The following is a 15,817-nucleotide window of genomic DNA, read 5'->3' as shown; positions in this document are numbered from 1 at the left end:
GTAGGCCAATGCACTCTTTGCCACTCTAATCTAGACCACTGCACTCGTTGCCACTGCACTCTACGCCACTCTAGTCCAGGCCACACCAATCTACTCTGCACAACTCTACTGCACTGTACCCCACTGCACTCTACACTAATACACTGTAAGCCAGTCAAATCTATTCTTCACCACTGCGCTCTGCCACTTTACTCTACCCCCACTTTACTCTACGTCATTGCACTCTGCCACTCTACGCAACTGCCTTCTACCCTGCACCACTCCACTCTACAACGATCTACTCCATGCCATTGCACTTTATGCCACTCTACTCCACTCTGCACCTCTCCACTCTACATCACTGTACTCTCTACCACTGCTCTGTATGCCGCTCTACACCACTGCACTCTGACACTCTACTCTGCAATACAGCACTCTCCAACACTGAACTCTACACCACTCTCCTCTGCACTACTCCACTCTACACCAGTGCACTCTATGGCACTATACTCTACTCAGCACCACTCTGCTCCACTTCCCTCTGTGCCCCTCAACTTTACTCTGCACCACTGTCCTCTGCATCACTCAACTCTGTGGTGTTCCACTCTGTGCCGTTCTACTTTGCGCCACACTCTACTTTGCGCCACACTCTACTTTGCGCCACACTCTACTTTGCGCCACACTCTACTTTGCGCCACACTCTACTTTGCGCCACACTCTACTCTGCACACTCTACTCTGCCACACTCTACTCTCTGCTACGGCATCCTACAATGCTGCATTGTGCGCCCCTGAATTCAATGCCACTGCACTCCATGCCACTATACTCTATGCCAATGCAGTCCAGTCCATCTTTATCCTCACCAGTGTATGCCACTGTACGCAGTTCCACACTTTGCCACTCCAAATACACAACACACTCTGCCACTCCACTCCGCCACTAACTTTTAGCCATGCTAAACAGCAGCCAAGCTGGCGAACAACATGACAAAAACACATTGGCAAAGTCAATAGCTCTTGCATAGGTGAGACCTATTGGCTTTGCCAATGCTTGTTTTTAGTTAGGCCCGTATACCTTTCCTCACCTCATCAGTTGTAAACAGGAGATTTTAAGTCCCCACCATAGGCTGCATGCCATCTGAGTACGTCATATTAAATACCACATTATAGACTCTCAAAATGACAGACCCATCTGTTGGCAGTAATATGATGTGGCAGTGAGGTGACATTATGTGACTTCTGAGGCGATCTGACAGTGGGAGAGGAGGCGCCTCTTCAAAGGCTAATGGAGTGTATTTAGAAAAGACATGAACAATGCTAAACAAGATGTTCAAACCATGCCAATTTTGAAGGTTACTATTAATTTACCCCCTGAGGGGATAATGTATCACCTATACAGAATAACACTGTCTAGAGCCATGTCCAACTTAAAAACAAAGTTATTCATTGGTTGGGGCTGCATTCCTCGATATGGGTTTATATAGGTGACTGAATTAATCTGGTGAGGAGGGTAAAATGGATTGGTTACAGCACAAAACACTTTTCTGGTGACCGTGTTACCCAAAGTAATTTCTCTTTATCTTGTTCTTTAAAATGTACAAAATGTGTTTTTAAAAATGTTTAGCAGAGTTCTTTCCTTGTAAATGACAAAAAAAAGTTATACATTTCCAAAATCATAATGTCTGAATATTGAAACACAGGTTAATTTAACATGTCATTGTTACTTTGTATGGCTTCCACAGGCTTCCACTTAGTTACTGAAAAGTGAAGAATCAATGAATCTAGAACTGCGCCAATTTCTAAAAGCTTGACAAAGTCCTGAATTTAAGAAGAAGTTGTGAATTAAGATTGCCTAAAATCTCCTTTTTCTGTTATTCCTATAACTGCCAAAAGCAGTACAAATAATCTGAAAGGAAGTATGGAAAGTGTCTCAATCTATAACATACTTAAATCAAATTATCCCTATGAAACCATTGACAATCATGGTTGTATGTCCACAAACACAACAACATCCGAGCCTGGATGAAGACCAGATTTACTTTACGTGCCCATGCCATTCATCACTTGTAATTGAATTGGGCAATATTATATCACAATTGAGTAATGTTATCCAGGGGTAGAGCACCTCCAGGTAGTTATTGGAGACTGGTGGAAGGTGAAGCCAATGACCCTCCTCCACCCTGGTCACTAACACACTGGGAGTGTTCTACCTGTTAGACAATTGTTGTTATTGTAAATCAGACCCCTAAATGTATGGGTGAAATTCACAGGACTATTTGTTGCATGCAGTGTTTTACATTGTACACTTTGGGTGGAAGGTTACTTGAAGCATAACTGTTGGAGTTTTTTTTTGGTGCTCATGCCTCACTAATTTTGTCCCAATCAAATGAATTATAATGAATGTCTGACTAGTTTTGAGATCACGAAACGGAGGAAAAGGTAAGAGAGAAACAGGTTTTTCTTGCAATATAAATCGTTGGAGCTGTCCTAGTAAATTCAGGAATTTTTTGTGAGTTTTAAGGTGCTTACACTCTGTCAAAAATGCTAATCTTCTGTTGGGATTCTATGAACCACCCTTAACAGAGAGCGGTTTTCTCTTATGAGTTTCGAATTATGGTTAGTGGTCCAGTATCTAAAATAAGAATATATTTTCTTTAAATTCACAAATAAAGTTGTCATCCATGTGAGGAAAAAAAAGTGTGACATGCTGAGTAAATTGTGGCAGAAGTCTGTCATTCAATTCCCTGTGTTGTAACAGAGCTTCACCAGCTTCTAATGAATAAATGGAACATTAACATTCCATATTCATGACAGCTGTGAGGTACTCTTGTTTCTGAAATAGGAGCTATTGAATTTAAAGTCTTGCCTGTGAAGAAGATTTATATAAATGAGGATCGGGAAGTAAATTAAGATCTGAAACAATCAATTTATGTGAGTGGGAAGTATGGGTTTTTAGTCTTGCATGGCATAAAATCATTTTGAAGGGCTGAAAACTGTTATTGAGAGAGATTCCTATCTAATTCTAGTATCCCTTATACACATCTGTTTCCTTAAACTGTCCATCTTCCCTGCTGCTTAATACTGGCCTAAAATTAAAATACTAACGTATTGGTAAACATGGACGCTTTTCATTTTTTTTAAACTTCCATTTAAATGCTTATAAGCAGATTTTCTGAGGTCAGGAGGTGATTTGCAGACAGTTCACATCTTTAAAACAAGTATTTGCAATGCAATGGAGTGGGTATCATGTTTGCTCAAGTTAGAGCTATTAGCGTTGTAAATTCCTAACTGGATTTTTCTTGCCACATAAATTGAAAAGTAAAAGAGTTGACAGAAGCAAGTCAATTCAAAGCTCTACGGCTGCCATGAGCGCAAGAGTTATAGACTCCCTGCGTGAATGTCTAGAAAGGATCATGGTTGGGATGAAAGGCAAACTGAAACTGAAGGAGGGGCGATCACACACTGTAACGAGAGGAAGCGTGACAGTGTGATGGCCAACAAAAATGTTCACTTGGTGAAATCGCCTGAGAGGGAATTCAACATACAAAGGAGGGACATTTCAGAAAGTGCACCAATAAAAATGAAGCATTTAAGACTAGCACAACAAAATGAATAGCAAGAGTGGGCGTGGATAAAAGCCCACAGAGAGATTACAACAGGCCAGAGTGCTTGCACGTTTGACACTTAAAAAAGTCCAGGGGTTAAGGTGAGCTTAAAAGCTCCCTGGCCTATTGTACCAGCCTTTCAATCAAAAAGTTGTGCGTGCTGTCTAGTCCTAGCTCCCCAAGGACTCTGTGTCCTTGTGCACACTGCAGGCCCGGGACAGACAATCAGCTGTAGGTTGGTGACAGAAAAGTGGGTCATATTGGTCTGAAGCTCAGAGTCAGCAGTAGTATTTAGGGAGTACTGAGTGGGGCGCAGAAAGAAGGATGGAAGTTATAGCAGACACTGTAATTCGGCCAACAGCCCGCTTGAATACAAATGCAAACGTGCGAACATTTACATGGATTAACTACAGTAGGACCCACTGGTGTAACAAATTCCCCTGCAGTGAGGAGGACCCCGAGTACCATGGGGACCACTCAGCACAGTACAGTGTGCGTGGGAAATGGATCCCAGGAATTGAGTTTCCGGAGAGCAGAGGCTGTATGGGCATGGTTACTGAACTTGGAGCTCCCGCGATATGCTGATGGCAGATTTAACAACACAGAGAGTTAACTCCCGGCTCTCTCAATATGCCAGTCACTTTATGCGCACACTGACTGAACTCCCAAGCTCACCACAAATGCTTGTTATCATGCAGTGCCGACACAGAGACTGATCTCCCAGCTCACTGGATATGCCGGTCACCACGTGTCTATGGAGACTGATCTGTTCACTAGACATGCTGGTCGCTGAGTGCCTATGGAGACTGAACTCCCAGCTCACTAGATATGCCGGTCACTGCGTGTCAGCTCACTGGTTATGCTGGTCACTGAGGGTGTCTATGGAGACTGATCCTTCAGTTCACTTGACATACTGGTCACTGTCTGTCTATACTGACGGATCCCTCAGATCACCAGGGTTGATAAACCAGTCACCTCCTGTTTATAGAGACTGATCGCACAGCTCACTAGATATGTCAGTCACTGCTTATCTTTGTGAAATGAACTCGCCGGTCACTGCATGTCTGTGGAGAATAAACTCACAGCTCACTAGTTATTCTGTCTTTGTCTGTAGCATGCCTCACAATGCATGCATATTTTGTGAGCCAGATTAACTCTGTAGTTCTTTATTAGAACTCTGTCTTCACAGGCAGTGATTTGGAAGGCATAGTGATATGTCATTGGATACTTTCATGAGGCTTGTCTCACATACTAGCTGCAGATTTCTGGGTAGATATTGTATGGCTAGAAGACACATAAACTACAGCATTTTTGTTGATTAAGTCTGATTTACAATCATAATTATAAACCTAAACATGGTAGCAAAGCTAGATGCACATGGGAAAGAAATTTACACTATTTTGAATTGAGACAAAGGTGACAAACAGACCTCCCAGAAGCGGGGATGCCTTTGATGTAAGCGGCTAGGAATCTGTTTCAGAAAGAAAGTATTTTTGTAACATTCACAAAAAATATGACATCTAAAATCTTACGGTATTCTCTAACTGACGAGGAATTGCAGCCTCTTGCATCCATGTTAACTGTGGGAAGAAGAGTAGAACTGGAGAGAGAAGTTGGCTTTTATAGTGTGCAAGATTGGTTAGTAAACTTCCCTCCGCAATGGTTCTCCCCAGGTAAACTGAAACTAGGATGGGGAGTATCTAGAAGCAGGAAGAAATTTCATGACTTGTGGGGGGTTTCTACTCGCCAGCAAAGAAGGATGTGAACTACTTGCAAAGGTGGCCCTCGTGAGTAGAGACAAGATGGAAATGTGAGGTGGTGGATGTAGGGACAGCTGGGCCAAGATATACAGAGCTTTGCAGTAAAGGAGGACTGCTCCTAAAAAAACTCCCTTTCATGTAACCAGAATATTTCTGGTTATTGAAGCATGTGTTGTCTCCATAGTGTGTATGATTGCAGGGTAAATAGCCCCATCTCCCTGCGAGCTTAAACTGACTATGTGAAGAGAGAACTTCTCAGAAAGTATCTCATCCTCCCTTGTCTGGTGGTAAGTGTTGGAACCTTCTGTCACGGAGCGTTGGGGATAATCCCCATTCCCTCTCACCTAAGTACATTTTACATTGAAACCCTTGTTACCATTGTGTACATCATTTACAGCTGTGCCAATTTCCAAACCTAACCCCTTGACATGCGTTTTTTTTTAACTACATTATCTATAAAATTGAGAAATTATCATGGCATCATTGTCATCATAGGTGTTCAGTGAGCTCTTTGTGCCTAAATCATTGTCTGGATTAAACTACCAGTTGCACACAAATTCCCTCCTAAACCTCTTTTGAATATGAGACATCCTCAGAATCTTCTTTGGCAGTCAGACACTGTTTTTCTTGTGTCCACCTAAGACAAAATAGATTCTAAAATATTATTATTTTAACTGGGATCTGTAGAAAAAGGGTCAGAAAAAAACAAGTTGCACTGCAAGTGTAATACATTTATCAAATACAGAACGTAACCCATATAAGATGAGGTACAGCACCTCCAACATTGTCTTTGGGCCGAGTCTGTTAAGGTCTGCATAAGGCCCTTACATTGAATTGGGCTTTCCAGCTCAGATTAAAACTGACAGAATAGGTTTTATATTTCCAAAATAAAACCTGTTGCATTCTTTGTCTAATATTCCCAAGTTTTAAACTAAAAGTTTAACTGCCAAGTTATTGCTGTCTGTACCTAGACCTTAAAATGGAATACTACTATTTATGAACTTTATACATTATCTTTTGTATTCAGATATAAATGAAGTATCTCACAGTTCCGGATTCGGATTTTAGAAGACATGTACTCTTCCTCAGCAATCAGTAACCATTAACACTTCAAGAAAGTACCCAAACCGTATATGTTTTTCTTTTATGCCTTCACAGGAAACTGAACTTTGGTGAAAGAACGTTTTGTGGTAGAATGAAAGTGTACTTTGCTTTGTCTTTCGCCATTAGTGCTTCGGTGATAGGTCTATTTATCTCACAATATTTGTGTTCAGGAATAAACAGTGTCCTCGCTATTGAGAAGGACAATATTAAGTCCACTAAGGCTATAGAACTGAGTATTATGCATGCATCGTTCTTTACTAACAACACATTCATAACGTTTAGTGAAGATAAATACCAAAGTGTTTATATTGACCAGTCAGTTGTAATCCACCCAGTAAAGTCTTCGAACACCATCCAGTCATCTTCTTTCTTTGTAGACAAACACCAACCAGTACTAAAAATGTACAGTACGTAAAGTATACCATGCAATACTTAAAAATATATCATTATGGAAAAAATAATTAATACTGATATTTACATAAAAACACAGTACAGACTACATCAAAGAATATTCCAAGGATGCTTTGTACATGCTTAACCCATTTTAAAATAATATAAAACTTTTTTCTAGTTAGCACCTTCTTAAAAAAGCAGTTTTTATTACTGTGATTAGGTTGTCAATTCAATATAAAAACTGCAGACTTTCCAGACTGAAAAAATATCGGGAAATAGCAAAGGTCCTGTGTCAGACATACAAATTCTCAAAGCAATCCGGTACAGTAATATTACAGTGATCCTCAGCAGTAGTCTTCTTGTGCAATAAGTTCTGCGTAGGGGACAAAAAAATTGCAAATGTGACCATCCCTAGGGTAAACGTTCTTTCTAACAGATTCAACCCCCGCACTTCCAATGTTCAAACATTATAACATTGCCAGTTTTACAAAAATCTTCTTTGTGGAAAGATACTCGGTTGAATCCAACCTATTAAACAATCACTGAACTCTGCAACTGAGAGTATTTTAGTTCCGGAGGAACTGACAATCTTGTGTCATTCAGCAGTTTGCAAATCATGGGCATTCCCCTACCAGCAGGACATGTGCTGGGTAATAGCTGCATGGAAGTAAATACTCATTTTAAGAACCATATGCTTATCCATTAAATTCCGGATATCTATCACAGTTCCCCTGAGAGATACAAATACCTCCCCAAGCACCTACCAGTCTGCCTTTCCTGGCAAACCTGTATCTCTTATGGGTTCTAACTGCTCAGACTTTCTCAGTGCACTTGAGACCTTGGCTCAAAATTCAGAGGACTTCATCCCACGGCCTGAAATCTTATATTCCATCACCAAACGATGGCCTTTGGGATCTGTAAGAGTCATCTCTTGCCTGGAAACAGGGATTAAAAAATACTCAAAAAAATTCCACCTGAACTGGAAAACATTTGTGATCTTCAAATGGGCATCATCAATATCAAACATGGTCTTTATATCTATGCTAGATTTGCCACTTTTCATTGCATTGAAAACGGTTGAAAGTGCTTGTGAGTCTACTCTTCCCCACTTGTGTGGGAAGTATTGTTGTAAACTTTATTGTTTAGTTAATTAAAACCATTACAATGGACAAAGTCAGCAATAAAAATACAGCTATCTAGTAATAAAATAATCTATGTAAAAACGTGCAATTAGAAAAGTACGTAAGCAATCAATATGTTACAGAATTTTCTGACATCTGGCAAGAAAGTCTTGGTGAGTTGCTGGGCAAATAGGCCTATAGGTAAATAGTTTAATAAGTTTTGTGCAAAAAGCATGTAGATTTACGATGATGTGGATGGTCAGTACATTCCTGGTATCCCCTGCCACCGCTCTGGCGGTACGTCATCTATCTTTTTTATGCACTATTGTACTTCTGTGCTGTCCGTCACAGTGGTCGAGGATAGGAGTATGTTGACAAATGTGGTCATCTTGTTAAAGCCCAAGGGGCCAAGTGTGAAAATCAAATGTTGGAAACTTCCAGGCATGATCGCGCCCCGAGGGCAAAGATTACTGAATCAATTAGTTGTCTCCTGTGGTGATCTAAAGTGGGACAGCAGGAAGTGGAGAATGGGAAGAGGCAGGAAGAAATCTGTCACGAAATCTTGTGGATTTGGTTGCCAGTTATAGATCTGGCAGTCTAGATGTTAAGACATGCCTGGGTCACAGCCCCCATCAGCTCTGGAGTGGATAAAACACTTGTAAGTGCAGTCTATATTCGGTCAAGTGTTTTTTTTTTTTTTTTTTTTTTCTTTCTTCAAATATCAAAGGTCCTAATCACCAAAGTACATTTCCTGTGCAGGTACTTTGCCATTGCGAAGTCTGACTCTCCAGGCAACAATATAGGGATATGGACCTAATACAATTCAATGGTTGATGTACCACATGGCAGGCACATTGTCCATCTTCAACAGAATGGATCAGCTCACTCTGCCATTTCAAAGGATTCCACCAGAAGATTCTGGCAATTGAAAAGAAGTCCTAAGTTTTCTTTGGATCATTTTCCACCTGTGAAAGTATTCACCTGCCAAGCTCCCCAACCTAAATTGTTGGCATGTGACTCATTCGTAATTTTGAAACTGAAATCCAGAATGGCTTTCCTATTACATTCCTCCAGCTGCTGTCAGCTTCAGCTTTATCTTATGTGGCTTTGCCTCTTCAAATAAGTAGATCAAGTTCATAGAGCTCAAACTCCTCATTAAATGGTGGAATTTCTGCTTCTGGGTCGCTCTGCAGTGGAGTGGGCGTGGAAAAATATCAATTGCAACATATATTATGGACTGTAGTCTGCATTATTTGCTTTATGTTCCAGTTATTGATGCTCAACTTAAATACTATGTTATCTGTATTGAAGGAAGCTTTATTATGAAGCTTCCTCCTTATTTGCCTAATAATTAGGCCTGGGTGGAACTCGCTGAGTTTCACTCATTGGAACTCCGCAAAGTTACCTAAAAAAAACTGTGAGGTTTTGAGGAGTTATGTGAGCAGCAGAATTCTGGTACATTGTACTGATTTGTAGCACCTGGAGTTTGTCCTGCACTTTAAAATCATCGCCAACTGCAGAGGGTGCTTCTTCTTCCTGTCGCTAGAGTAGATTTTCTATTCTTGCGGCAGCTGTCTCAACAGGAGCGGTAGCGACCTGCTGGGATTGCTCATGTTGAGAAATCATGCTGGAACTCTTCCTAGCACTCCATTTTCACTTAACATTGGCGAGCTACCCGCAACAAAAACACTGTCATGAGGAGGTTGGTGGAAATTGTTTTTCGGAACTCCAGTCGGAGTGCAGAGTGGACAAAAGTCTGCGAACTCCCCCAGCAGTTTACCGCCCCCTGCTTATAATAAGGTGCCTGTTTCCCAGGAGCCAGATCTTCGGTTAACCCGCAGTTCCTTTTCCAATGTGCCCATGGTATTGTTCCAGCACCTGAAGGTATTGCTGCAACAAATGGTGAGAATTGGGGATGGTTGGAAGTCAATTGGTGCTTATGTTTTACAGTGGACAATGAGATAGAGAGGAAACCCAGGGTATTGGGTAGAACCTTGCTTAAACACTAACTGGCTGATTTGGACTGAAACACTGCATGACTCCTATATGAACGTTCAGTTTGCTACTTCAGTTCGTGAAAATAGACTTTAAAATAAAATAAATTTGCCAGGCCGGATGGCTTTGGAAAGGTTTTCTGTTTAGCATTGGTAGATAGCGGTCCTCTGAATCACACTTGCAACACACCCAAGTCCTCTCAATGCCACTGAGAGAAGACTGCCTATCCAATGTTCTTGAAGAATAGTCCTCTGAGATATTTATGAGGCTGCTGTTGAAATATCACTACACACATTTGCAAATCACATGTAAGTAATGCAGTTTTAAACCTGAAGCGTGGCAAGCTATGAAACTGATTCAGGTAGGGCTGGGTACTGTTTCATTTTCATTAATTGGAATTATAGCCCTGTAGTGGGGGTTTTCATTCAATATTGAATGTTTAAAAGATCCAGTGGTGCAGAAGAAAAAGTATTTGCTGGTAGTGGTTCACCCTTAATAGATTCCATCTGCGACCCCCTCATCCCCTCGTAGTTATTGGACCATGACGTACAATTCAAAGAAGTGAAAACGGCTTTGCTTACCCTGATGCAATTGCAGCACATTTTAACCTTGTTTTGATGATTTGTGGGTAATATACGTTTTTATATTTATAGTTTTCCAAAGTACTTATTTTAGCCATATGGGGAAATATGCAGCTTGTTAAAACTATGTAAAATAAAACATTTTTTTTAAAAATAATATGCGAGTGACTGTACAACCATGTAATGTTAAGATTGTTTTAAGATGGACTTTATGGGCATCAGAGAATCCCTTAACTTCCCTATTGACATACCTGGGTGTGTGTGTGAGAGTATATAAATATAATAGAGTTAACCGTGTATATGATTGGCATAAAGGGGTTCTGGTGACATCATAAACCATAAGACTGCAGATTGGGTGGTTTTTACATGTTACCAGAAACCCAAAATCATCACTATAGGACAGTGTTACATGTTACCCCTTATGTAATGTATGTTGCATGTTGAGTTTGGGGCTTTTCCCTTGAAAAATGTTTTTTTTGTTTGTTTTACCCAAACTGGAAAATGTTTACAGAAAATAGTAACAGATAGTTGAGATAATAGAATTTTATAAAAAGACACCCTTTCTATTGTTAAAAAAAAAATTGTGCTTTAATGGCCAAATGTACATTTTATGGGCACGAAGCACAAATGTGAAGTGCCCCTCCTTGTTTTTAGTCTGTGCAAACATTGGGGAACGTTTTCAGCAGAGAAATGCATAGACACAACAGCAGTTAAAAACATATTATTCCAGTGTATCATGCGTTTCCATTGTTTTATATGGATTTTATTGTACACTCAAACCTACAAACGTGTTAACAAGATGGTTATTGACAAGTAAGAAAGTTTCTCCTTTATCCTTAGGCTCGACTCTTTGATGAACCTCAGCTGGCTACTCTTTGTCTAGAAACAATAGACAAAAGCACTTTGGATGCGATCAGTGCAGAAGGTTTTACTGATATTGATATAGGTATGCTTCTCATTTTAGTTTGAATGTTTGCCGCTTTGCAAGTAGGCTGCTGGTGTGTCACAGCGTTATTTCTTTTTAGTGTTCTGATTATGTTGGACTTCCTTTAATGCAATTCATTTGGTTTAACAATATTAAACAAAAAATAACTACTGAGCTGAACCTTGGACCTGTGAGCATATGCAGTAGGTCTTCAGTGGAACAGGAGTTGGGAAAATATGTCTTAAAATCAACTATGTAAAGGTGTGTCTAATGTTGACCTCAAAGGATGCATCATGGTCATATTTTCTGGATATCTAAAGCAGATAACGTAATATTCAGTGGCCATCACTTAGAGAGACAGTTTTTAACCTAAATATCTGACACAGGAGTGACCCTCCTGGACTAGTGTTAATCAGCCCTAATGTAATTCTTTATACTGTAGAAATCTAGACAGGGTTTGGAGAAATAATTAATAATTTTGTGTTCACAGTAGATGTGGGTTTGGACAGCAACTCCTTGCAACGTTGGATTTACACGCTTGCAGAACTTCATTGGTATGAAATCAGGATGGAACTTGTGGATTTAGCTGGCCCTTGAAAGTTATATTTTTACTCTGTTTTTAGTTTTTGGCCAAGCGTACTGAAACTTGCTCATGTTTCTCTGTATGTAATTGTAACAAGGTGGATCTGGGATCCATGAGGTCTTCATGCTAAGTGTGATGAAGGTTCCAAGCTATGATTTGAACTGGTTAAACGTACTTCATTACCCTGTTTTATAGTGAAAGTGTGAATGAGGAGAGTGGTCCCCAAGCATTTTCCCCACTATGTGTATATTAGAAGAAGCTCCTGAGCCAATCACTGGTGTTCTTGTACATGCTTGGTTTATACTTTTTCCAAATGGGTATTTACGAGGCAGTGAACTTTGTTTCAGCCGCAGTCAGAGTCATCAGTCTAATGCGAATCCAATTACTCTAGGAAGCCTTGAACAAAATATGCATAGCTGCACATTTCCTGAGCTAAATTAAAAGTATGTAACAATCTCTATACTCCATCAGTAACACATCACTGACATGGTAAGTCAATGTTACTTTCTCCTGGAAGTCTGCTTCAAACTGTTATTTTGGTGAATGGAAAGAGGCTATCTTGCAGACCATTAATGTCTGTTTCTGATATGGTTCTGATGATGAAATAATGGTCTGCCCCACGCTAACAATAGGGTCCCTCTTTCCCCTCTAAAAGACCCTTGAGCTATGCGAGTTATCACTGCCAATATAAAATACTGTGAGCACAAGCACTTTGCCTCCAGATCCCCCCACGAGTAGAGGACAGGTACTGACAAAAGGCTGCCCTTCTTCCAAGATGTGGTTTGGGGGTGGGGGGTTGTCGTTCTTAAACCAATTATTTATATTTAATTGCTTGGGGATAAGTGACTTTTTATGAACAGAGTGATTGTTGCAATCCTGTTTTAAATTGTGACTATGGGGCTATTATGAATTTGTAGTCTTTTATGATGTGTACTTTTTATATTATTGTAAGGCTTGTTGCTGATACAATTTAATAAAATTGAATTGATATGGTTCTCACTTTGTAATGCATGTCCAGATCCCATCACTGCACCTTTTACCCTCTACTACTTGGTACAAAGCTTTGCCATCCACTCTGCCACCTAGCCATATTGGCCAAGAGAGACCTTGCTCTCTTTATGTCCTGAAACAAAAGGTCTTGCTCTCTCAATGATACTTAGTTTCACAGGTTAAAGCATATATCATGCATTCCACTTTCGGTAATAGCATGGATCAACAGTTAAGATTCTAGAGAAACAAACTACTATTTATTTCCATGTTTTTTTTCTCCCAATAAGGTTATTGATTTTCACAGACTCAGGTTTAAAGAATACTACAATACAAAACAATCTTTATATTTGACTTATGATACAATATGACAAAACATTTCACATTTACCAAGGGGTGCTTTTGTTATATTATGAAACTACTCTTACCTGAATGTTCTATTAAATACATCTTAGAAATTTTCTACAATCACTCATATTGTGTTTGAAGAGAAAATATGCACCAATGCTGATTTATTATCTTCATTATCGTAGCATAGCAAGATTATAATGTGGTATTTCATTTCAATTTTACATTTATCATACATGATTTAAATTGCTGATAAATTTCCTATGAAGTTTCATAAATGTTATTTCATATGTTTATGTTGGTAGACTTATCCGTGCTTAAGTACACTCGGTCAAATTGAGCAATAGCCTGCATACTGACTATGAAAAGAGTGACTTGTACCTCCTAACATATTGGATGTTGCATAAAGTCTTCTTGGCTGCACAGTAGACTTGAGCCAGTATTAAAAAATGTCATACTGGCTAAGGTACCAAGTCCTTTTACTGTGAAGTCAAACGCACATCAGAGCTCCATGAAGGAGGAATGTATTTCATTTCATATTCTCTACTTGTCTGCTGTTGACAAAAGGAGTTTATGATGTTAATAAACAATATTGAACAAACCTTTTTTTAATGGTATAAACCCTAGCATTATGCATGTAATGATAGAATAGGAACAGTGTTTTATATATAAGGCACAATGTGGGTATGTATGGGTTTATTAAAGTAACAACCCAGAGCTATTTGACCCTCCAAGATGCTGGAAATCTGTATATAGTTTTCCCACTGACTCAAGTGGTGTATATTAATTTAAAGCCATTTATTATTTAATTTGATTTAAAAAAGTATTAAAGGAGTATCTGAAACATGTTCCCATTGAAAATGTCCTCTCTCTGAGGTACCTGTTGTGAACACATTTATAAGTAAATTTGCATTTTAAAGTTGTCCCAAGTCTTCACAAAATATTCTTATCATGAAAAAGGTAGTACAGTACACGCAGTATTGAACCGGTTCAGTCAAAAACATAAATACCTGATCCATTTTCAAAAGGACTAAATATGGAATTACATGTTGTTTTGTACATGTGTTGAAAAAACAAGACTCCTGTGGTAATATATTTTCCTCTGGTATTATTTAGACACACTCTGTGCAGTTCTGGAAAGAGATACACTTAGCATTCGAGAAAGCCGTCTCTTTGGAGCTGTTGTTCGATGGGCTGAAGCAGAGTGCCAAAGACAGCAACTCATTGTAACTGTTGACAACAAACAGAAGGTGCTGGGGAAAGCTGTTTCCTTAATCCGTTTTCCTCTAATGACCATTGAGGAGTTTGCAGCTGGTATGTTAATAAATATATTTCTGTGTGTGTGTGTGTGTGTGTGTGTGTGTGTGTATGTCACTCGTCAGTTCTAGATGTATGCAAGAAATACCCAAATTCTTTCAGCACTGTTGACTGTGTGTGTCTGGGAACATTTTTATGAGATTCTACTTTGGAGAAAAAGTTTATTTTTCTTAATGGAGCAAGGTAGTTGGCACCAGAAACCCTTGACAAAATAAAATAAAAGTCAGTGGGACAAACTTCCTAATTATTAAACATGATCAGGAAGATGCTGAGGCCACACTATCTACAAAATGATTCCTTCGTTAAGCCTCAGATCTAGGAAGTTTATAAAAGTTGTCCAAAAGCTAACTAACGGAGAGGTAGATCCTTTTATGGGGTGGCATACTTATGAGTCCTCACTGAGAGTTCAACCAATCAAATGTCTTTTAGAAAACACCGGACACTGTAGTTGTATACAATCCTTGTAAAATAGCTTCTGCCTCCAATAAAAAAGATTGGACCCTAGAACCCTGCCAGACTTTGGCCATGTTGAATATTTATCTGTGTCTTGGAAATGGTAATTATTGTGTTTGGAGTGCCACAAAACACAAGGTATTTAGAGGATTTTGTTTTAATATTGAACGTATTCACATATTTCTGACAACTCAATCTAGTATGCTTTCTACTTGCTCACATCTCATTATCTATAGAACAAATAAAGACCTGACGAATACCAAATCCTGTGTTATCTGTCCTCTTTTTCCACACAGGTTCATTTATACTATCTTTACGTGCCCCCTCCAAAAAAAAGTAAATTCTCCATACTGAACGGTATTTCAGCACAGTTGTGCTATTTAGTGTTTTTTTTATTACTTGTCACCAGTCATCCCTTGTATCAAATGCAGACATTCATTTATGACCGATGGGAATATGTGCACTAACTTTGCAAGCTACATTACACACCTGGAAACTCCATTTGCTAATTTATACTGCCTCACCGTAGTTGTATCCTTAATTAAAAACAGACCTCAATCCTCTTGATCCAAACCAGATGAGATATTTTTTGCAAGCCCCACATACAGCCAGTAGATGGACAGTGGAGTGAACCCTGTCTCCTCTCATCATACTCCTGCATGCCCAG

General features: G+C 39.4%; 1 protein-coding gene across 2 annotated transcripts in view; it reads left to right on the top strand.

Moving 5' to 3' along the window:
• Positions 1 to 15,817, top strand: part of BTBD1 (BTB domain containing 1) — a 208,945-nt gene that overhangs the window by 50,125 nt on the left and 143,003 nt on the right. For both annotated transcript variants that reach the window (XM_069222562.1, XM_069222563.1), the window contains exons 3-4: positions 11,378 to 11,483; positions 14,497 to 14,694. In XM_069222562.1, the coding sequence (XP_069078663.1) occupies positions 11,378 to 11,483; positions 14,497 to 14,694 (304 nt within the window). The remainder of the gene's footprint in view (positions 1 to 11,377; positions 11,484 to 14,496; positions 14,695 to 15,817) is intronic.

The sequence above is a fragment of the Pleurodeles waltl genome, chromosome 3_1, assembly GCF_031143425.1.
Source record: "Pleurodeles waltl isolate 20211129_DDA chromosome 3_1, aPleWal1.hap1.20221129, whole genome shotgun sequence".
Taxonomy (NCBI): domain Eukaryota; kingdom Metazoa; phylum Chordata; class Amphibia; order Caudata; family Salamandridae; genus Pleurodeles; species Pleurodeles waltl.
Note: the sequence above shows the minus strand (reverse complement) of the source record. Positions and strands in the feature narration are given on the sequence as shown.